The 21,968-nt window shown below is 37.4% G+C and overlaps 1 protein-coding gene and 1 pseudogene across 3 annotated transcripts in view; one reads left to right on the top strand and one right to left on the bottom strand.

Moving 5' to 3' along the window:
* LOC107755727 (dyslexia-associated protein KIAA0319-like) overlaps window positions 1-9,063 on the bottom strand; it is a 12,507-nt gene extending 3,444 nt beyond the window's left edge. For 2 of the 3 annotated variants that reach the window (XM_016572614.1, XM_016572628.1), the window contains exons 1-16: window positions 8,875-9,063; window positions 8,400-8,504; window positions 7,163-7,872; window positions 6,347-6,503; window positions 6,120-6,218; window positions 5,934-6,031; window positions 5,739-5,826; window positions 5,539-5,634; window positions 5,312-5,444; window positions 4,905-5,133; window positions 4,570-4,693; window positions 4,358-4,487; window positions 3,174-3,322; window positions 2,686-2,837; window positions 2,450-2,588; window positions 1,533-1,692 (exon numbers count right to left, since the gene is read on the bottom strand). In XM_016572614.1, the coding sequence (XP_016428100.1) occupies window positions 1,533-1,692; window positions 2,450-2,588; window positions 2,686-2,837; window positions 3,174-3,322; window positions 4,358-4,487; window positions 4,570-4,693; window positions 4,905-5,133; window positions 5,312-5,444; window positions 5,539-5,634; window positions 5,739-5,826; window positions 5,934-6,031; window positions 6,120-6,218; window positions 6,347-6,503; window positions 7,163-7,872; window positions 8,400-8,448 (2,513 nt within the window). In that variant the 5' untranslated portion in view covers window positions 8,449-8,504; window positions 8,875-9,063. The remainder of the gene's footprint in view (window positions 1-1,532; window positions 1,693-2,449; window positions 2,589-2,685; window positions 2,838-3,173; window positions 3,323-4,357; window positions 4,488-4,569; window positions 4,694-4,904; window positions 5,134-5,311; window positions 5,445-5,538; window positions 5,635-5,738; window positions 5,827-5,933; window positions 6,032-6,119; window positions 6,219-6,346; window positions 6,504-7,162; window positions 7,873-8,399; window positions 8,505-8,874) is intronic. The other variant, XM_016572622.1, reaches the window with a different exon arrangement.
* A 990-nt stretch (window positions 9,064-10,053) lies between these two features.
* Window positions 10,054-12,586, top strand: LOC107756012 (tyrosyl-DNA phosphodiesterase 2-like; annotated as a pseudogene).
* The last annotated feature ends 9,382 nt before the right edge of the window (window positions 12,587-21,968 follow it).

The following is a 21,968-nucleotide window of genomic DNA, read 5'->3' as shown; positions in this document are numbered from 1 at the left end:
CCATCCCGCCCTGCAAACGACACGCCCACACGCTCGCCAGCCTGCTGGGAAACGAAGCCTTAGGGCTGGGGACGGACAACCATCCTCACCCCCACCATCATCTTCACTACATCCACCATCATCATTACAATCCCTCGCTGTCCTGTCTGAGAAGGGATGACATCTCCTACAGGGTGCAGGTGAGCGTCTGGCCTTCTCGTATTTGGCCATTTAAATGTGTGAAATTTGATGTTATAATGAAGCATATGCATGTATTGTGTGTAGATTGTGGATGTGAGTCAGGTGTTGGATGTAATGAATCATCCCAAGAGGAAGGAGCTGGTGTGGCCAGATGAGAGCATGAGACTAAGATCTGGACGCAACTTCTGGAGGGACTGGAGTCCTCTAGAAGGCATGGAGGGTCACGTGAGTATATCACACACCAGTGTTGTTATTGTTAACTGAAATTTTTGAAATTGAAATGAAAGAAAATTATTGTAATTGAAATAAAATATATAAATAAAGTGAAGTAAAAAAAAAACTAAAATTTAAAATATTGTCTTAAAATAATACTAAATACTAAAATTACTAAAACAGAAATAAAAATAAATTAATGCTAAATGAAAAATGTTTAAAAAAACAAACAAATGTAATATATTTTCACGTATTACATTTCCATATAAAATATATTGTTGTATGAAGTAAAAATAAATTGGAACAATTTCATATATTAACTTATATATCTAGCCCATACAAGTATGTATATTTATGTATGTGTATTAAGTAAATATAAAAGATAGACATGTTTTTTTAAAGGGGTCCTATTATGCTCTTTTTCAAAGTCTTGATTTTGTTTTGGGGGTGTACTAGAACAGGCTCTCATACTAGGTTGTTCGAGAAACACATTATTTTTCACATATTTTACATTAATACAACACCTCTCTCCCAGTCTGGCATGAACGGCTCGAGTAGTTCCTGTATCAAATGAAGGCCCGCCTTCTGAAATACGATATGTGCTGTGATTGGTTAGCTGGGCCAGTGTGTGTTGTGATTGGCAGCACTCGGCGCCTGGTCGGGAAATGTCATGCCCCTTACCATAGCCACCTGCTGTGAGCTTCAGTGTAAATATTGCGCCAAAATCAAATCAATTTGAGCGCGATTTAAACCCGGATGATTGTAAACACTCTAAGTTTGTCTGCCTTGGGAAAGCTAGCGTGTCTCTGACATAGTGATAACACTCGTTGCCTTCTCTAGTGCAGCTCAACCAGGTCTCGTCCCATTCGTCGGTATTTGTGATATGGAAAATATGTGTCCAAACGAGTCGTTCGTTGTAGTTTTTGAAAAGTGATTTCTGTTAAATAAAATATCTCCTTTTGAAGTGGACTTTGAGCTTTGTAACTTTGCAGGTCTTTTTTATGCTCAAACAGCAACATTACAGACTAACTAAAGTGGAAAAAGTGAAAAAGCATAATAGGACCCCTTTAAAAACAGAGGTCAATAAGAAGTTCTCATTTAGATTGGTTTGGTGAGTTTGGTTATTGTATGTGTAGTACCTGATGTCTGACTGGCCGTGCAGGCCCTTCAGTGCAATGTCTGAGTCCAGAACATGCAGTAATGCAGCCAGCTGTCTCACCACCGTGTCCTTCTGTTCCTGACTGACCTGAGCCACGCCCACCTGCAGCTCAAGCTCCACCTCCTCTCGCTCACGTGGATCTGCACACAAATATCATTGGCATCAAACAAGCAATCTAAATTGATAAAAAGCAAAATGACTTAAAGGGGTAGTTCACCCAAAAAATAAAAAATCTGTCATTGTTTACTGTTTGGTTACCCATGTTCTTCGAAATATCTTCTTTTGTGTTCAGCAGAAGAAAGAAACTCATACGGGTTTGGAACAATATGAGGGCATTTAAACCATTTTGGGTGAACTATCCCTTTAATTATTAAAAAATACTACCTAAAATGTTTACATGAAGGTAGAAATGTACTGAAAAGGTTTGTTCTTAAGGATAACATCATTCTGAAATACGCAACAATTCAAAAATTGGGGGTCAGTTTTTTTTATAGAAATTAATACTTTTATTCAGCAAGAATGCAATAATGTTTTCAAAAGTGACAGTAAAGACATTTATAGTGTTACAAAAGATTTCTAGTTCAAATAAATACTGTTTTTTTTTTCTTTTTACTTTCTATCATCAAAGAATCCTAAAAAAAGGTTTGCAATTTCCACAAAAATATACAGTTTATATACCGTACATACTTCAGAATATTACCATCTTTTACTGTATTTTTGATCAAATAAATGCAGTCTTGGTGAGCATAAGAGATTTTTTCAAAATCATTAAAAAAAATCATGCCAACTCCAAACTTCTAAATAGTAGTGCATTCTAAGCAGGTACGACATGCCAAATAAATGATGTATTTTGAACATCTAGCAAATGTTTTCTACTATGAATGAGTAATATCTTACCAGGGCATACTTCCACAGTGGCTGTGGCCATGCTTGATCGGCCCTGGACATCAGTGACCCGGAGCTGGAACAGGTACGTTCCTTCTACCAGGTTGGCGAGGTAAAGGAAGGCCTCATGATCTGAACCATATAACACATCCTATTCTCAAAGTATATGAAATGAGAAAGAGAGACCACCAGGTAAAACACTGAGCCGCGGCAAATGGTATAGAAAGAAATACAAATATCTCACTCACCCCAGCAGCAGGGCTCTGTTCATCTCTGACCCAAAGAAAAGACACATTTGCTGTTCCGCTGTTGGACACGGAGCCCCTGAGCACCAGAGAGTTGCTGGGTAGAGTGAGTGTGTGGCTGCCGCTAGCATGGGCGACCAGTGGCAAGATTTTTGCTGTGAATTTTATAACACACAGAATTGCTGGAAACTTCCTAGAATACTTTATGTCTTTATTTTTGAACAGAATATCTATTGTTTTGTCATTTAACGTCAGACAACCTTCTTTTCATGAAATATTTCTCTTCAAAAGTGTTCTTGTGATGTCTTTTTTTAAATAAATAAATGCCATTTGGTTTGCTATTTTCTGACATGCATGCATTTTAAATGTAGCTTAGGTGTTCAAATATTTTTGGGGGTCAATGTATCTACACAAATAAGAGATAAAAAAAACATTAAAATTACAGAAATACATGAAGTAACATATTTTCACATTTGCTTGATTCTTCTCACCTTCTTTAATGGTGATGGTCAGGACTGCACTGTCTGTTTCTCCTTGCTGATCTGTCACAGTCAGCCTGAACTTGTAATTCCCAGATCTCAGGCCAGTTGCTATGGCAACTGCTTTATTGGCATCTTTTATCTTCAAGCCTGGAGGGCCACTTCACCGTTACATGAGGGGAGTAGTGATGGCACATCAATACACTTTTCAGCAAAATCCGTCACTATTCATGCAACACTAAAAGTGATTTAAAATTAAGAACCGTTTTGAAATATGAGAGTCTGTAAGGTAGTTATTAAGAAGCAGGATGACGCAATAACAGCTCCTACTGAAGCAATTTTAAAGACAATATGCCACGTTTGTCCTGTTATTTATGCAGTTGGGAAGTCTGGCTCATTTGTGTGAATCGATTCTTTTGAACAGATTGTTTCAATCGAGCAAGTTCATTAAATTAGATTTAATGTTATTGTAAGACTTTACATGTTCCCAGATGTCCTGTGATATTTTACATGCTTTAAACATATTTTAATAAAATGTACACTGCTGTTAAAAAGTTTGGGGTCTTTTTTTTTTTGCGAGAAATTAATGCTTTTACTCAGCAAGTATGCATTAAACTGATCGAATTGACTGAATTGAATTACTTTTAAATTGTTTAAGACTTTTACATTATTACAAAGGATTTCTATTTCAAATCATTGCTGTTCTTTTGAACATCTGTTCATCAAAGAATTTGGAAAAAAGTATCATGGTTTCCACAAAGCAGCACAAATGTTTTCAACATTGATAATAACAATAAATATTTCTTAAGCACCAAATCAGCCTATTAGAATGATATCTGAAGGATCATGTGACACTGATGATTTCAGAAAATGTTTTTATAACATTGTAATAATATTTCACAATATTACTGTTTTACTGTATTTCCAAACATATAAATACAGCCTTGGTGAGCATAAGAGACTTCTCATAAAAAGTCTCTTAGTCAAAGTCAAAAACATAAAAAATCTTACTGACCCCAAACTTTTGAATGGTAAATAAATGTGTATATAAAAAAATACATACTATATTTAATTTCATTTAAATATATTTGCAAACAAATTGTTTAGTCCATGAACCAGTTCATTGTAAAGAACCAACTTGATGATTCATTCATTGACCAGACATCACTAGTTATGCCAAGACAATGTGCTGGTACCTGATCATGTCCCATTGGTAGCTGATGACGGCCTGATCATCAGTGCTGTCGCTGCCATTCAACGTGATGCTGTTGACTGGGAGGAGGAGCTGCCTGTCTGGTCCTGTTATAGCGACTGGTGCTTTGTTTGCTACCACACAACAAAATTTCAATTCTAAAGCATGCACAGTTTTTCTTCATACACACTGATAGGTGAAGTGGGTTTGTTTTACCAGGCAGCACAGTGACCGAGACGGTGTCTGAATCCTGTTGACCTCTGGAGTCAGTGACTGTCAGCTGAAACATGTACCGACCCTCCTGGAGATCAGAGAGCTGCAGGAACGGTGATCTTACATCCTGAAAACAAGTAGCATATGAAAACATCAATTCAACATCAACTGCTCAACATTTTCATCTACTGTACCTAGACACTACTATTCAAAGACTATACTTAACAGTTATCTGGAACCTGTAAGTAACACAAACTCCAATACTAGTGTCCTTAGCTATGAAAGACCAACTTCAGAGCAATACTATTATGCACTGGGCAAAATAAAGATCTTATTACCTGCATGGTAATCTTTTGGGTCAGGCTGCTGGGATGGAGAGTCCAGAGGTAGCTTGTAATGGCGTGGTCATCCGTGCTGTGGTTACCCCACAAGGTGAGGTGGTTGACAGGCAGGGTGACGACCTGGTCAGTGCCTGCTCTGGCCCGAGGAGGGTCATCTTTTGGTTTGCTGACCCTTACAGTGGCAGTGCTGGAGTCAGTCAGCCCATCAGAATCAGACACTGTCAGCCTGATGTGGGCCAAGCAAAAATCAGGACAGGATCAATTTAATGAGGTTAGGCCAAACTGAAAAAGCCCCAGAGGAATTGCCCACCAAAGATTTCAATGAAATCGAATGAAAATTGAAAATTATACAATACACAGGCCTATTCATAGAGTACAATCTTGGAGACAAGCTAAGTCCTTACTTGAAGGTATATTCTCCTGGTGAAAGATTTTGTAGCTGCAGTACAGGTGTATCAACAAGGCCTTCAGGTTTCCAAAAAGGGCCATCCACCTTCTCCCACAAGTAACTGACTATTCCAGCATCATCCATACTCTCTGGAAAGCATTAGGATGTACATTTGGTTAAAAATTTATGGTCTAAATGACCTAAAGAAACAATGGAGAGAAATGGACACAACAAGCTACATACGACTCCCATTAATGATGAAGATGGAACCTTCTTGGAGAAGCACATCTTGGCGCTTGGGCAGAGTGATGGCTTTAGGAGGCTTGTTTATATTCACGGCTGTAGAATAAAAAGTACCAGCCTGTTCATATATGAAAGACATGCATATACTGTATGCTTGTTAAATAATATCAAAGTACGATCTAAAGAGGGTGCAAGTGTACCAGGGTGTACTGTGAAGTTCACAGCACTTTCTCCATACGCTTGTTGTGCTTTCACACTCACTCTGACAGCATAGACACCCACGGAAAGCTGCAATAAAGGAAACAATGATTAAAAAAAAAAAAAAAGACAATTGTCTCATCTTTTAAATTATCACTTGGCAGTCATAGTGAAAGTGACAAGGAGTTGAGTCTCACTTCTGAAAGTTGGACAGACTTGTTGTGCCGCCCCTCCATCACCCCGTGGTGTCTATCTGGTGAGGCTACCAAAGTCCACTCATATGTGTAAGGAGCTTCTGAGAAAAAAAAGGCACCATCAACTTCATTTTAAATGCATAATTATCATTCAGGAATGTTCATAATTCAGAATGCAGAAGGCCTTACCTGCAATGTCATCTAGATTTACAGAAGCAGTTAGTTCAACAGTATTTTGAGGCAGTGTGACCTCCATAGGGCCACTAATGGACACAGTCAGGGGTCTTACTGAACACAGAGAGTGTGTGAAAAGAAAGTAATATATTATAAGATAATCCGAGTAATAATAATAGTGATGCTTGCATTAGTAAGCACCACTAATAAATGGAAATAATGCAATAACACATCTATAGCACCTGGCTCTTCTGAGATCATTTGCGGCGTGGCCTCAGTGCTGGGTGGAGCAGTGAAGGAACCACTGACTGTGCTGAACCTCGATGGCTCTGTGCTGATATCCTGCAGGTCGTTAGGTGCAGCAGTTGCAGATGAAATGTTCCGTGGGACTTCTTCAACCTTTAATGATAAAAGAAAAATTGCTTTTCTAAATTTTTCAACCATGTCAATACAAAGCATGTGAATTAATACAGGACACCAGAACAAGGCAATAAAAGATAAAAGTGAATAAAGAGTTAAGTAAAAAGTGACCCTAAGAGGATAATGATGTGTTATTTCCAGATTTCACACAGCAGATGAGGCATGAAAGACTGATTAAGCACTTGGCCAGAGTGAGAGTACATTTAAGACACCATGTTTCCAAATGACGTCACAACATTAAAATAGAATCATGACATTTCAAGCTCTGATAATGAATTGGCATCCATGTATAAGAGAAAACCTGTTCCTTTCATTGCTGATTACCCTGCAAACAGCCTTGTCAATTTTATATAGATATTTAAAAAATATAATTTGCTGATTTGGTGCTCAAGAAACAATTCTTCTTATTATTACAGTAATATTGAAAACAGTTGTGCTGCTTAATATTTTTGTGGAAACTGTGATGCATTTTTTCAACAGAATTTATTTCAGATAGAAATCTTTTGTATAAATAACTTCTCACTTTTGCTCAATTTAATGCATCCTTGCTGACCCTAAGCTTTTAAACATTTACTTGTCCATTTTTTTAATGTCTTGAAGGCATCTGAATATAATATGCATGAATCTGAAACACTCACCCTTGTGTTAAGTGCCATGATTCCTAAGGGCGTAACATCAGAATCTGCTTCAATAAGAGATGATTTACTTTCATTTCTCATTTCTGGGAGGGGACTTGGAGGTAAGGGGCTGCTTTCAAGAGGGCCCTGCACTGTCGTTAGTCTGTCGTCACCAACTTTCTCTGTCTCCGATTGGTTGAATTCTTCTTTTCCTTGAACAAGTGGCCAATCATATAGCCCAGGCCGCTCTTCTTGTTCTACTGTTGCAGCATTTCTGTCATCAGCTCTTTTGTCCTCCAAACTTCTGAAACTCTCAGCATACTCAACATCAGTGTTGTCCAAATCCTGAATGCCTTCCAACAAGGCAAGGTCCTTCATGGGGTCCTCCGAGCCCCTGTGCCTGGGAAGGGGCTGCCAGTGGTTTGGAAAAGACTCTCCTCGAACCAGGGATTGCAGAACCAGTGTCTGCGGGGGCCCACGTTGCAAAAATGCCAGGAGAGAGTCAGTACCAGGTCTCTGCTTCGGCTGGCAGTTCTCTTTGTGCTGACAACTGAGGACATAGCAGCGGCGCTCAAAAAACCAGGCCAGGTCACAGCCCGGGAGATCACAACAGGCCCCCGCACACTGGGCCAGAGACGACACATCTGGAACCCGCAAAATACTGCTGCTCCTCAGCTCCGGAGACACTACGCTCTCAGAATAGGTTGTGGCCTGCCAGCACTGTCCCGATACTACATCAACAAAACACAACAAATGCATGATGAAATAAATATTTGGGTTTGTAATTGTAAAATTCTAAAAAAAAAATGTCCAACTTTAGGTCATGGTACATGTGTCTTTTTGCTGTGAAATCTTTAATAATTTTTATAAAGTAAACATGAGAATAACTTTTATATTATTACTAATATTTCAGGATGAGCATTTACTTATCAGAAGCTAGTGGACTTATTTTTTCAAAATTTAATTACATTTTTAAATGTTTTTATAATACTATATTAACCATAAAAGCCTGATGTATCAAATATGATACAAAACATAAAACACATAAACACATATGTAAACTTATAATAATAATATTATAAATATTATACATATGTCTGGCTTTACAGGATTAAGTTACAGGTGTCAACATCAACATACTTCACAACTGGGGCTCTTTAAAAAAAAAAATACTATTTATGGATTCCAATTATAATCCAGAATGGCAGTGCTGACTTGTCTTGGTGTTGATACAAGTACTGCAGAAATATATACTTGCCTCTGATACAAAAGAGCAACACGAGCGAGAGAATTGGTGAGAAATTCATGATGCCACTGCTGCCTTTTCACAGCGATGGCTTCTGACGGTCATTCCCTCTTCAAACTTAGGTTAAAGACAGGGGAGACAACACAGGCAAGGGTATCACAAACAAACAGGACAAAATAACAATACAACAGCAGCAACGATCAATTAATAATAATTCAAAGCAATTCTAAATCCTATTTGTGGCTGGGCCTTTTGTGATTTGCCTTCCATCCTTCATAGCTACCAGCCCCGAGGGCTTAGACACCTCTGGACAAATCTACATGTGATTCTAAAATACATTATATTATCTACGTTATTATTTATATTACATTATCTAGCACAACTGCCACTATTTGTTTCATAAAACAAGCAAATCACTATACACAATGGGCCTAAATAGAAAGCCAACAGAAAGAATGTGCGCTATTATTGTCAGCTGTAGCTGTACCAGTGGGATGTGACGCTCTTATCCAAGCATCTGTTTCCATGACATCGAGAATCAGCTTCCGTACTGCTGCTCCATAGCGAACTCGCGCTGGACACACGCTGCTGGAGTAATGTTGGGATGAAGGTCTGGTATTGCGGCAGTGATGTTGAGATGAAGGTCTGATATTGCTAGAGAGATGCTGAGGAGTATCTCTGCGCGAGGGAGTGTGTCAGCAGAGCAGACAGACGAGCAGGGCGGAGGTAGACACGTGACGTGATCTCTGTTATGTTGCAGAAACACACGTCTCATCCAAGCGAGCTTTGCGGGCTTATTGTTTTTTTTTTTGTTTTTTTTTTGTAATTACGTCTTTTACATAATTATACTATTATAAAAAATACGTTAATTATATTAGAATGATTAATTATAATATATAATATATTAACAATATTATAACGACCATACCCCAAACATAGTCAGAAACAACAACATTTTAGAATGTTTATTATTTTAGAATGTTTAATTATAATATATCAGTATTATTATATCACATAAACATCTAGTCACAGAAACAACAGTAACAATAATAATCATCCTAATCACCATTCAAACCATAGCTAAAAGGGGCGGGTTTAGCGGCCCGAGCGTTGTCTCTGATTGGTCAGTTACGATAGGTTTCGATTACATTTGGACCAAATAATTCAGTGTTTATTTCTTAGCGTCCCTAATAAGATTTATATGCTAATTAATTCATTTATTTTATTTTATTTATTTATACCGTAAGGTATGACACAGATGTGCTGAGATTTGAATGTTTTGCCATTGCCGCGCAGTGGTTCAAAAGGACGAACTTCACCATCATCACGTGACACGGACTGGGAGAAATCGAAACGCAAGAACAGCTCTTGTTGCTCTATGCAGAATTCAGACTAGAGAAAGGCTAATGCTTCATGCAAAATAATTCCTTGGGACCGGATAGTTCGCCCGAGGTAAATTTAATTTAGGTTATAAATAACCTACAAAAAATCAAATAAATGAAACGATCACATAGGCTACCTAGCCTGCAATAATTTATCTATAAACCTAGGCGTAACCTGTTGCATAATTTTCATGTTATTGTTATATTGGGCACAATGCATGCTTTGTAATGGGTTAACTATGCTTTTCATAAGCATATGCTGAAAAAAACTTGTTCATGTCAGGTTTAACTACACTACACAGTAATCACTGTTAGCAAAGGACAAAACCCTAGAACAGAAATTGAATCCAGGAGAGAAAAGAAAAGATCTAAGAAGAACGCAAACCTGTATTGAAAAATTGTCCCTATTAAAATGGATGAAACACCCTGTTCACCAAGGTAAGAACTGTTTGAAATAAATATGTGTATTATTATTATATCTATATCTATAATTATATATATATTATTATAATTAATGCCACAGTGCCAATTACTGTTCACAAAAGTAACTTTATTGCTTTGGTTAGACTGTATAAGCAAAACATTAGACATGTTGACCTTTTTACCTTATACAGTCATACCTGCTCAGGAGAGCCCCCTGTGGACTGTAATGACACTGCACCATGTCTTGTGGATACCATGGTTAAGGGGAAAACTGGGAAGAAGAACAAGAAAATAAATAAAAAAAGACAAAGTGCTGCATGTCAAATGAAAACAGACAGTGAGTGCACTCTGGTCACTGCTGAGCAGTCATCACCCTCACAACACTTGCCTGAGCACCTCGAAAAAAGGTCTGCAGGATCGAAGAACAAAAAGAACAGAAAAAAACAAGAATCCTTACACCTGCAACTTCACTAGCAAGTTCCTCTCATCGAGAAGATCCCAGCAGTTCACAGAAAGCATCAGCTCAGTCTACCTGCGCCCAGTCAACCCAAACGGAGTCTCCTCAACTCCAGTCTTTCCAAACGCAGTCAACACAAACCCCTCCAATCCAGGGTATACACTCGCCATCAACAGAATCCAAGTCAACACAGACACAACATTCCAGTTTTTCCTTACAACAGGCATACTGGGGAAGATCTTTCACAGATCAATCAGCTGATGAACAGGAAACCCAGCTCCAGCTCCAGAAGCAGTCATCTAACTGTGTTATCCTGGAATATAGATTGCCTCGATACAGACAATATCTCTCACCGGGTCAAAGGCCTACTGTCACAATTTGGAAAGTAAGTGTTACTCACCATTTTGATTTTTATGCAGATATTTTAAGAATGCAGACCAAACATTAAAAAGGATAGATTTCTCATGCACATTCAGGTGAATAAATTAACTACCAAAAATATTTTTTTAAATGAGTGATCAGGTTTAGAGAATCTGCAATTGCAAAATACCGTTTCTCAAATTGCTTAATTATTAATATTAATTTAGATTTATATTCAAAATGAAGTGTATGATTTCTCCACTATTAGCAGCACATAACAGAATTTTTAAAAACAATGATTGCTTTTAAACAATTAGTTTCCTTGAACACTCCCCACTCTGTCATTGGTTGGACAAACACTTAGTTCAGCCCCAAACTCACAGCAATGGTTAAGGTAACATAACTAGAATATACTGCATTGTATGAGATGCTCAAACAAACAAATCAATGTTTGGACCTACAAATGTGTTAATTGTTTTAACCTAATATGCAAAGAACACAATAAGAATTTAACTTTAGTTAGATGCTTTAATCAGTTTACAAAATCATTTAATGGATTAATTATCATTTTAATACAGGTACAGTGCAAATGTAGTACTGTTGCAAGAGCTTGTTCCTGGTTGTTTGACGATATTACAGAACATTATGAAAGACTATCAGTTTCTGCAAGGTATGCCTAATGTTGCATACAAACTCAGTTTTATAGATGCAATTCTTGTGGTATGAATATATTGATCACTTTGTGTTTCAGGCAGTGAGGATGGCTATTTTACTGCCATTTTGCTCAGAAAGGACAGAGTGCAGTTACTCCAGAGCAACATAGTGAAGTACCCCACCACAGAGATGGGTAGGAACCTGCTAATAGCAAACGTAAGATCCTTTTTGCTAGCCATTGAGATAATAAAGGCCACAATGTGATTGAAATCATTCGAATCATTCATCGTCCTGTTTCTGCTACTCATTTGCACAATCGTTTTGGTGAGTTTTTTAGGGCATCCACTATGCATTATGACATCTCATCTGGAGAGCTGTAAGTCCAACTCTCAAGAACGCTTGAATCAGCTGCGGAGAGTCTGGAAATGGATCAAAGAGGCTCCAGAGGACCACACAGTTATATTTGGAGGAGATACCAACCTTAGAGATTGGGAGGTTGTGCATGATACTAGCACTTTGGCAACTATCCTCTTACATAAACATCCTCTTACATAAACCTTCTCAATTTTATGTCAAAATATGGTGTGTAAGTTTGTTTTTCTGTGTTTTTATGACAGGTGAAGAAGCTCGGGGGGCTGCCGGATGGTATCTCTGATGTGTGGGAGATGCTGGGGGAACCGGAGGAAAGCAAATACACCTGGGACACATCCATTAATGATAACAAAGAAATCCCTCATTCTATACGCCTGCGATTTGACAGACTTTTCCTCAGAGCAGCTGCAGAGGGTGCCCAGTTACGGCCAGAAAGCATGACCCTGATTGGTCTGGAGAAGCTGAAGTGTGACTATTTCATCAGCGATCACTGGGGCATACTTTGTACCTGCAAATGTGAGGTATCAGAAGAGCTGCGTGTCAATGAATGATTTTATTTTTGATGGCCTGCACATGATTATACAACTAAATGAGTCGCAGTGTTTTATAAACAAATCGCTGTTGATAAATGAAATCTGAACTAGTGTTAAAAAAGTTAAAATATATCTTTATTACATAGCTTGAATGTTTGTCATGAACAAAATTACTGTTCAAGAAAACACATTTGTGTAATTGAATTCTGGTGTCCTCTATATACAAATACTAATAACTAATGTAAATAATAACCATTACTATTAAATCTACAATTTTCTTCCCTTATTCTTCCACTAGAGGGAGCTCGATGGACAGCTTGTGATTGTTCTCGCTGTGACTGAGAACATCAACCACAAAAATAACCAAAAGCAGTATTTATTTATTTTGTTCATTTATTTTAATTCATAGTATTCTAGAACGTAGTACGTAATGTTACTACATAACATATATGATTACTTAGAATGGTTTACATACAAGGTGGTCATCATCCACAGATTTAGAACTACCTGTTTTTGAGATCATTATAATTAAGCATCATTGCCACACATAGTTTAAATGGCAAGAACACTGTAGTATAAAACAATGTGGGTGTTTAAGACTGTGTGCATTTTGATTTAATGCACATAGCTGCTGAAAATCTGGACTAAATCTTTTGGGTGATCCAAATGGAAGGATAGGAATATATTATTTTGGTGAGGAACTGGCAAACATGGCCCTGTTTTCATTTGGAGAAATGAGTTACAACACATTCTCTTTCCTACTAATGCTAAACAGAATTGAAAGGTGCCAGTACAGCTAGATGCAAATTTAGAGAGGTGGCAGGCTGACGAGAAGAATTATTTTTTTGGCATGGTGTCAGGAATTGGATTAACAAAGAGCCATTTACCAGGACAGTCCTCATCATGGCCAGCTGGATTTAGAAATGTACTGTATGCAGAATGTGCCACGAAACTACTACACTGCTTCTGTTTTCTTTAGTGTTTTACCCATCATCTTTGTCTTAAACATATTATCTTAAGAGTCTATATGAGAGATTCTGCCAGCATTACCCTAATGAACACTCACAGTAAACAGAATTTGTCAGAATTTAATGCAAAAGGCAAAAACCTTGAATAAAAAATCCTTGAAAAAAATCTCTCCATTAAATTGAATGACAATATCATTAATCAAATAGTTAACGCAATAAATGGATCAACGTTCTGTCATGCTAATCTATTTGCTTCATTCTAATACACCACAGAATAAGATGAATTAATTGCCATATCCTCTCCATATAAAGTATTTAATCACATGTTGAAGAATTCTATCAGCCTAACTAGAAGGCATTATTTAATAAAGACCATCATGAAGGTTGTGAAAGATCATTAGCTCCTACTGTTATAGGAAACCCTTAGTCATTTTACTACAACGAACTAAAAATATACTCACATTAATCCTTTTGGAATATTTTATGCTGTTTTTAAATTAGGTCATACCAAAAGTCTTTGAATGTAGTTTGTGTGCAGCCTCATAAAACTATGAATTTTCATTCAACAATCCTGTTTGAACATCTGGTTTCATAACAGTGTCAACAATGCCTCAGAATAGAATAGAATATATATATATATACACACACACATATATACATATATATGTATATATATATATGTATATTGGCCGTTGGGATTCATATTTTCTTATTGTGCAGGAGTCATAAATACCACCAGCCAGACCAAATGTAACATCTGTGTGATGGCAGTACAGTTACTGGCTATAACATTTCGGAGGTTTCCAGAATCAGCCATCTTGGTTTCTTTTAAGGCGTTTACCTTTTTTGTCACATTGATCACTTCTTGATCCTTTGTGCATAACTTATCCTCCACTTTTTACTTGTAGAGTCTAAACATCATGTTGTACTGAGTTCATTTCAATAAAGGCCTTTTCAGCAGTTTTTCCCAGTTCAATGACACAACAGCAGGGGTCATGGCAAATAATAGCTAGCCTGACATCAATGGACATATCAGCATACATTTATTTTAAAACACTTGCAATGACAGTGAATATATTACAAATATTGTCTAAAGTGGTCACAGTTTGTGAAGTGTCATTATTGCAAAACACAGCGTGTAACCAGAGAAAATTAAGAGGAGACATGGCATGCTGTAAAAAGTGTTAACAGACATTTTTTTTTTTTACCTTAAATGGGAAGTTCTTTTGTCATTGTTTGCTCACCCTTGTGTTGTTCCAAAACTTTGTTGTTGTTGTTGTTGTTTTCTTCAATGGAACATTAAAAAAAGGATATTTTGAGAAATATCTGTTTATTTTTTTGGCCATACAATATTTGTTTCCCAAAGTTCAAAATATCTTCTTGTATGCTCCACAGAAGAAAGAAAGGCATACAAGTTTAGAACGACATGAGGATAAGTATGACGACAGCTTCATTTTTGGATGAACTATCCCTTTAAAAAGCCATTTGTACTTTACATAATACTTAATAACTTTTGTTGAAGTAACCTAACATAAAACAATATTTTGGCTTGAATAAAATCATTTAAATTAGATTAACAACATGAACCACATTACAGATTTCCTGACAAAAAATTTCAGTACTGTACTAGCTCCCAGCTTTTTCTTGGTTAGTACCAGTAAGTTGTTTGGTGATAACGCTCATCTCACCTCTTGCAGCAGCCAGTTCAGCTTCTCCAGCTAGCTCCGCTACAAAGGCCCTCTGGTCATTTCTGGCACTTCTCTTGACCTCTTTATCTTTGGCCTTGTATGCTTCCTGTGCCCTTTTAAGAAGTCTTGGTGATTTTATGGCCAGCATCTTGGCTTTTCTATCTTTTGCCAGGTTCCAGGTGTTATCCACTGCTTGAACTTTTTCTTTTTGAAGCCCAGGACACTGGTACCTGTCTCTAGAAACACCATCTTGATGGTTTCCCATTTGGTGTTAGTGCTTTGATCTCTGTCTTCTTCGGCCAGGCCAGCAAACCGGTTTCTTAACTCGGTGGGGAATTTTTGGATAACTTTTGGGCATTTCAGCTTATCAATATCTAAATGTTTTCTGGGCTGTTTCTGTTTGGCTGCTTTCCGCAGTTTTAGTTTGATGGTGGCAATGAGTAGGTAGTGGTCACTGTTGACGTCGGCACTATGACAAACTCTGACATCTTGAAGGGACCTCCGCCACTTGCCATTGATTATAATGTGGTCTATCTGGTTGACAGTAATACTGTCAGGCGATTTACATGTTAGCTTATGAATATCTTTGTGTGGGAAGATGGTAGAAGCGTACTCTGATCATTCTCTTACCTAGAGGTTACCATTCTAGCAAGGTGTTAACCTTCACTTTTGTGATTATAAGGGCTACACCATTTACATGTCTGCTATCATGTCCAGAGTAAAGTATGACAGAGCCGTCGCCGGTTACTTGCCGTCCGGATCCTACCCATCGGCATTCACTAACCCCTAGGATGTCCAGTCTGTATTTACTAATCTCTTTTATTACTTGAGCTGATTTTGATGTTTCGAACATGGTGCTGCTAACATTCCATGCTCCAACACAGATACTGGTTTTGGGCCCGAGTAGACTATCTTTCATACTCCTGACTTCCTTTTGATGGATTTCATCAGGAGTAGTCATGATGCCAGTTTGTTGGCTCATGTCCACGTTGGGGCTGGTTGTTTGGACAAGCGTTGTTGTTTCCGTAACAATATAGATTTTATGGGATGGGGTTGTTAGCCCCACGCCCAACCCCCAACCTGGAGGACCAGGTGCTGCCTTTGGTCTGGCCTCAACCCTGAGAACTCGCTGGCTTGGTTGAACCTACCAGGGGCTTGGCCCCCTCCGGCATAGCTGCCAAGAGTCACTGAGACACACAAGCAACTCTACCACGACAAGGTAGTAGCACAGAGGGTTGTTTAACAGACCCTTTTAGATAAACCCTAAAATACTAATATTATTCTGATTAACACTCTAAATACTTAATCTCCATCCTCTTACAAACAAGATGATTTCCTAATGCACATGGTTGAACCTACCAGGGGCTTGGCCCCCTCCGGCATAGCTGCCAAGAGTCACTGAGACACACAAGCAACTCTACCACGACAAGGTAGTAGCACAGAGGGTTGTTTAACAGACCCTTTTAGATAAACCCTAAAATACTAATATTATTCTGATTAACACTCTAAATACGTAATCTCCATCCTCTTACAAACAAGATGATTTCCTAATGCACATGCCAGTTCATTTATTCATCAATGTCTATATCAGGCAAATGCTGATGACCCGAAGAACACAATTCACAGTCCAAAGTTAAACCAAAATATGACAAATGACTGACACTATCTGGGTGCCCTGCATACCCCGTATTAAAGTGGGTGACAATTCAAGTCACTTGACAGCAGAGATGAACTAATGGCATGACGGTCAGCAGCCCACCTGTGCGTGCTTAGATTAGCAGCGGAAATAATTACATCAGAAGGCTTCCTGCACTTTACACTGGACATTTTTCAGAAATGATAAGCCTGAGCTGTCAATAAGGATAAGAGCAAGGCAGGCAGATAATACAGTGAAAATGAACAACAGGCTTATAGATAGACAGATTGCTGATTTAAAAGATTTAATTAGGAGAAAGATGTATTTATTTATTTATTTAGAACAGAACATGTTAATTAACATCACACTGTGATAAAAATGTTCCATATTCAGCCATAATGCCTAAACACACACACACACGTATTTTCCACATACATGTATTTTCAAAACATAAAATCAAGTTAAACAGCTAGTAATAGATGTCTCACATAATTGGTAACAATTTTTCATTACTTTACAATGGTAGTCTATTTTATCATACATCTGAATGTCTCACTGTAAACAAAGTAATATTACAGATTAATGCAATACAACAGAGGTCAGATAGAATGGAACACATTCTCAGACAAATTTATTGTGATTGCGTAATCCAGAGCAGGTGGCAATGTACTATATGTAATTACTTGCATTAATGTCAGGGCCTAATCTAAAAATTCTGTAAGCACTATTGATAATAGACGATGGCCCTTTAATGCCCACTAATCTGAGTAACCAACTTGAACCCGTTGTGAAATTTATGTGTCTTTTGTATAATTCACAGAATTTCACACACTGACTAAAGGTGCAGTCACATTTACTGTTGTTTGGTGAATTTTACGGACAAAATCTAGTGATTTCAATAGAAATCCACGCTATCAGGAATTTTGTGCAAAGACAAAAAATGTAAATAATGCCAGTTTTGTCAGTTTAAACGAAATTCTGACTAAACTGAATGTGCTCGAACAATGAACCTGTTTGTTCTATGGTTGCCGCCCTGAGCGTCTTTAGCGAATTATTACATAATCATAAGCTAACTAGACTTTTCTAACCAGACAAAAAGAAAAAATTAGAAAGTGTGAGTTGCATTGTTCCATGGTTATATCATTACAATTATTCCCTCTCCTCTATCCGTAATCAAGAATAAATTTGAGACATGCTCCATTAACAATTAACCGTGATGTTTTGCTCACAAACCCTGGTGGTGGATGACGCACCAATGCACTGCCATTTTCGAACACAATCATCGTAATAATCTCACAGTTCTTTTCCAACTTCATCCACCCTGATACCGGGACATTGTGAAGGAGACAATCCTACAACATATCATTAGTCAAATAACAAGTGATTAAGGAGGCTCTTGATGAAGTGTGGCAGCTCAATAATTTGACATGCTGGACACAGTAAACACACATGTTTCACCTTCAGAAACCTGATGTATTAGTTTGGACTGCTTCATTTAATTCTCCTGTCTCTTCTTCCAGCTTGATCTTCTAAATTACGCCCAAAGGGCTCTCCATCTCTCATCCTATCTTCTATAGTGTATTTGGCTTTGTGTCAAATGAGCATTCTCTTGTTGAAAGATGAGAGGCTGTGAAAATGCTTCAGGCATTACTACATTACTTAATTTGAGTACAAATACAAATATCTTTTAATGTTCATATTTGTATATATGAACATTAAATGAACAATCTGACCATATCTTTTAATGTTCATATATACAAATATGAACATTAAAAATTACAGTCCAATAATCTAGCAATGCCATAACATTCATATTAAAATTAAAATTAAAAGTACTATTATTCACTCATCTGGTTTTGTAGCATTTTTACTTTCGGTTGGGTTACTACCCAAAAGGTTGGGTTAAACATTTAACCCAACCGCTGGGTCAAAACAGCCCAATTGCTGGGTTTGTCCCTATTCTACCCAGCACTGGGTTGTATTTAACCCAGCATTTTTTAGAGTGTATATTTATATATATACCACTTCTGTATTTGCTCTTAGCAGATGTAGCAGTACAGCGCAGCTGCTTGTGGAAAGGCAGCGCTACACTCAGAGCATGTGTATGTGTGTGTGTGATCACGTGAAATTATAACACCGGGATGTAAACACCACCGAGATGAGAATAACAATGCACTCCCAACAGAACAACTCACTGTATGACTGAGGGGAAACTAAACACTGTCATAGATGCAAAACAACGTTGACCGCATTTTAGACTTGTCTATTGTTCTTAAAGGGATGTCTGGAGAGAGGAAGTGAGATGGCTTTTTTTTTTTCTTTTTCTTTTTCTTTTTTTACAGACCGTCAGATGTTCTTGCGTTTAGGAGAACATGATCATCAGGTTTCACACAAACTTTCATGCAGCTTGAGTGCTGCTGAGCAAAATAATAAAATACTTTTTAATATTTTTTATAAAAAAATAAAAAAATGTAAAACTTTTTTAGGCTGATGGAATTTATAATGAAAAAAATTTATTAAAGATAAAGATGGAAAAACCAAATACTACAAAAGTTTGACAAGTGTTGGCACCATATGTTGTTAGTCAGCATATGAGCGGCTTATACTGACAAAGACCAGCAATGCATTAAAACTTCTCGAGCAGTGAATCACTGAGTCCATTCCACTGTGACTCACATGCTTTGTTTTATTCTAAATGGAGTATAGGCCTAAATTATCATCCTCCAATTTAAAACATCTACAGAATATTCTATAGATGGTAAATATAAATATATATGGTAAATATATTCACCTATTTACCAAATGATATTCTCCAGTCATTTAGTAATTCTGTCAGACACCTGAAAGTGTCCTCTTCACTTCCAGGTCTTGTCTAACCTCTGTCTCATTTTATTTTCGCTTGAAACCCAATCTCTGTCCAAGGAAGCGTAGCTGTGGTGCACACTCGTTAAGCGTTTGGCATTTGAAGAACAAAAGCCCCCCACATCCTGAATGTAGCGATGGATCAGCCTATAACAAGCCCTGTCGCTAATGGGCTCTAATGAATTCAAAGATATGCAAAACCACGTGGGTCTCTCATTCAGATAAGGTGAAACAGAATGAATCATGTTCCCGAAATACACGACCATTAACCTTTCTTCACTTGTCAGGCATGAAATGACTTCTCGCTTTCTCTCAGGTCAAAAGCACAAAAAGGCGACATGCGCCTCCGCTGCCCGCAGGGACTTCCTTTTGAAAAAGCTTGTACCAAAACTATTTACTTTTGTTTTTCGCCTGAGGACCAATATATCAGTTATTTATACTGGGTATAAAATACTACTATTTATACTGAAAAAGCCAAATTGCCCATATTCATAACCTATTACATATAGGGGTGATCACAATTCTACTCCAGTGAATATTCTCAGTGTGGGTTTATTATATGCCATTTTCTTTATAGAAACATCCTAAAGCCTTGGCTACCAAATCACTCAATAAAAAATACAGTTTACTGAACATGTTGACCTCAATTGTGGGAAAAGTTTTCACAATAGAATCTGCCATTTAAATGAATATTCTGGGTTCGGTACAAATTAAGCGTAATTGACAGCACTTGATTACCACAAAAATAAATTTAGACTTGTTCCTAATGCTTATTAACTGTTTAAAGTTACAGAATATCCAACTTTACGACTTTGTTGCCATGACATGGACAATTAAAATGACAAAATTATGATTTAAAGAGCTTTATATTTCATATAATACACACATTTAAACAAAAGAATTAATGCAAGTCATTTTATAAAATCATAAGCTTCACATTTCTGCTGTTAAATTCTCAAAAAATTCACCATTTTAAGTGCCTTACTATAGCCTTTGTTTTTCCTTTTTTTTTCAACCAAAAAGGGATGTCTAAATTAATTTTTGTGGATTTCATCATTATGCCACAAATGCTGTTGATTGAGCTTGTACTGAACCCGGGACAGACTATTATGAGCTTTTCAGCAAAATTGAAGCAGTAAAATAATTATTAAAGAATAAAAAATTTAACATAAAAAATTATAAACAATTTTTATTGTATTTTTACAATAAAAAAATATTGTAATTAATATAACATTTAAAGTGTCAATAGAATATGACCCCAACCCGATGTGAAAAATTCCATTCTCCTAAGAACTTGAAATTATGTGACAACTAGCCCTCATCAGTTTGTGACATAATATTGTGAAATATAGGACTCTAAGGCCATTAACTTTATTATGTATTTATATTATCTTTCTACCACCAGACCACTGACAGAAAAAGAGCCAATTTATCACAATTTGTAACCTCTCACACACATCTGACCATCTGATGTATGTTTCTAGCTGGACATCTTCCCGGCCATATCTCATAATTGTCATATCATGAGCAAATAATTGCTGATTTGTTGCCTCAGGGATTTTTTTCAGGCTTACAGCCATATGGACAATGAGAAGGGAAAAAACATGTCCCTGCACAGACCTGTGGCAGAGGGAGGTAAATTGTAGTGAGGAATCCCTGAAGAGAGATTATGGAAGTACATGTTTTGATGACACGGCAGAGACAGATAACAGGTAGCGAGATGGTGAAGGCTTGATCGTCTGAACTGTCATCCCTCCAACGACATCCTCAGACAGCATGTCATCACTCGTAATCTAACCCTGTCATCTCCACAATGAGCATTCTCTCATCTTCAAGATGCAGGTGAAGCTCACCTGTGGCGCAAACATGCCTGAGGCATGTCATAACCGTCTGCCACTAAGAAAATGATGGGAAAATCTGAGTGGACCATTAAAGCTGGTGGGTATTTTCTGATCTGATTACACAGAGATCTATTTTTTGGTTATAGAAAATCTACAAATTCACACTCTGATTACATAGAGCAGCAGCAGTAAGCCGTGAGGTTGTCATGGCAACCAGATACACTGCACGCGAATTAGGCTGCGTTTCTATTTTGACACACTAAACTTAGCAATAAACACGTTGAAAATAATACACAATAAACATGTCTGTCAAAACTATCTCAAAGGAGGCGTTTATTAAGCAAATCAAGGAGTGAATTACTCATCCACTGTTTAAATAAACAAATACTTTAGCTGGGTTTCCAC

This window comes from Sinocyclocheilus rhinocerous, unplaced genomic scaffold (genome assembly GCF_001515625.1).
Source record: "Sinocyclocheilus rhinocerous isolate Xijiao unplaced genomic scaffold, SAMN03320098_v1.1 scaffold11, whole genome shotgun sequence".
NCBI classification, from domain to species: Eukaryota; Metazoa; Chordata; class Actinopteri; order Cypriniformes; family Cyprinidae; genus Sinocyclocheilus; species Sinocyclocheilus rhinocerous.
The sequence above is the reverse complement of the archived record's forward strand: the minus strand, read 5'-3'. Positions and strand labels throughout refer to the sequence as shown.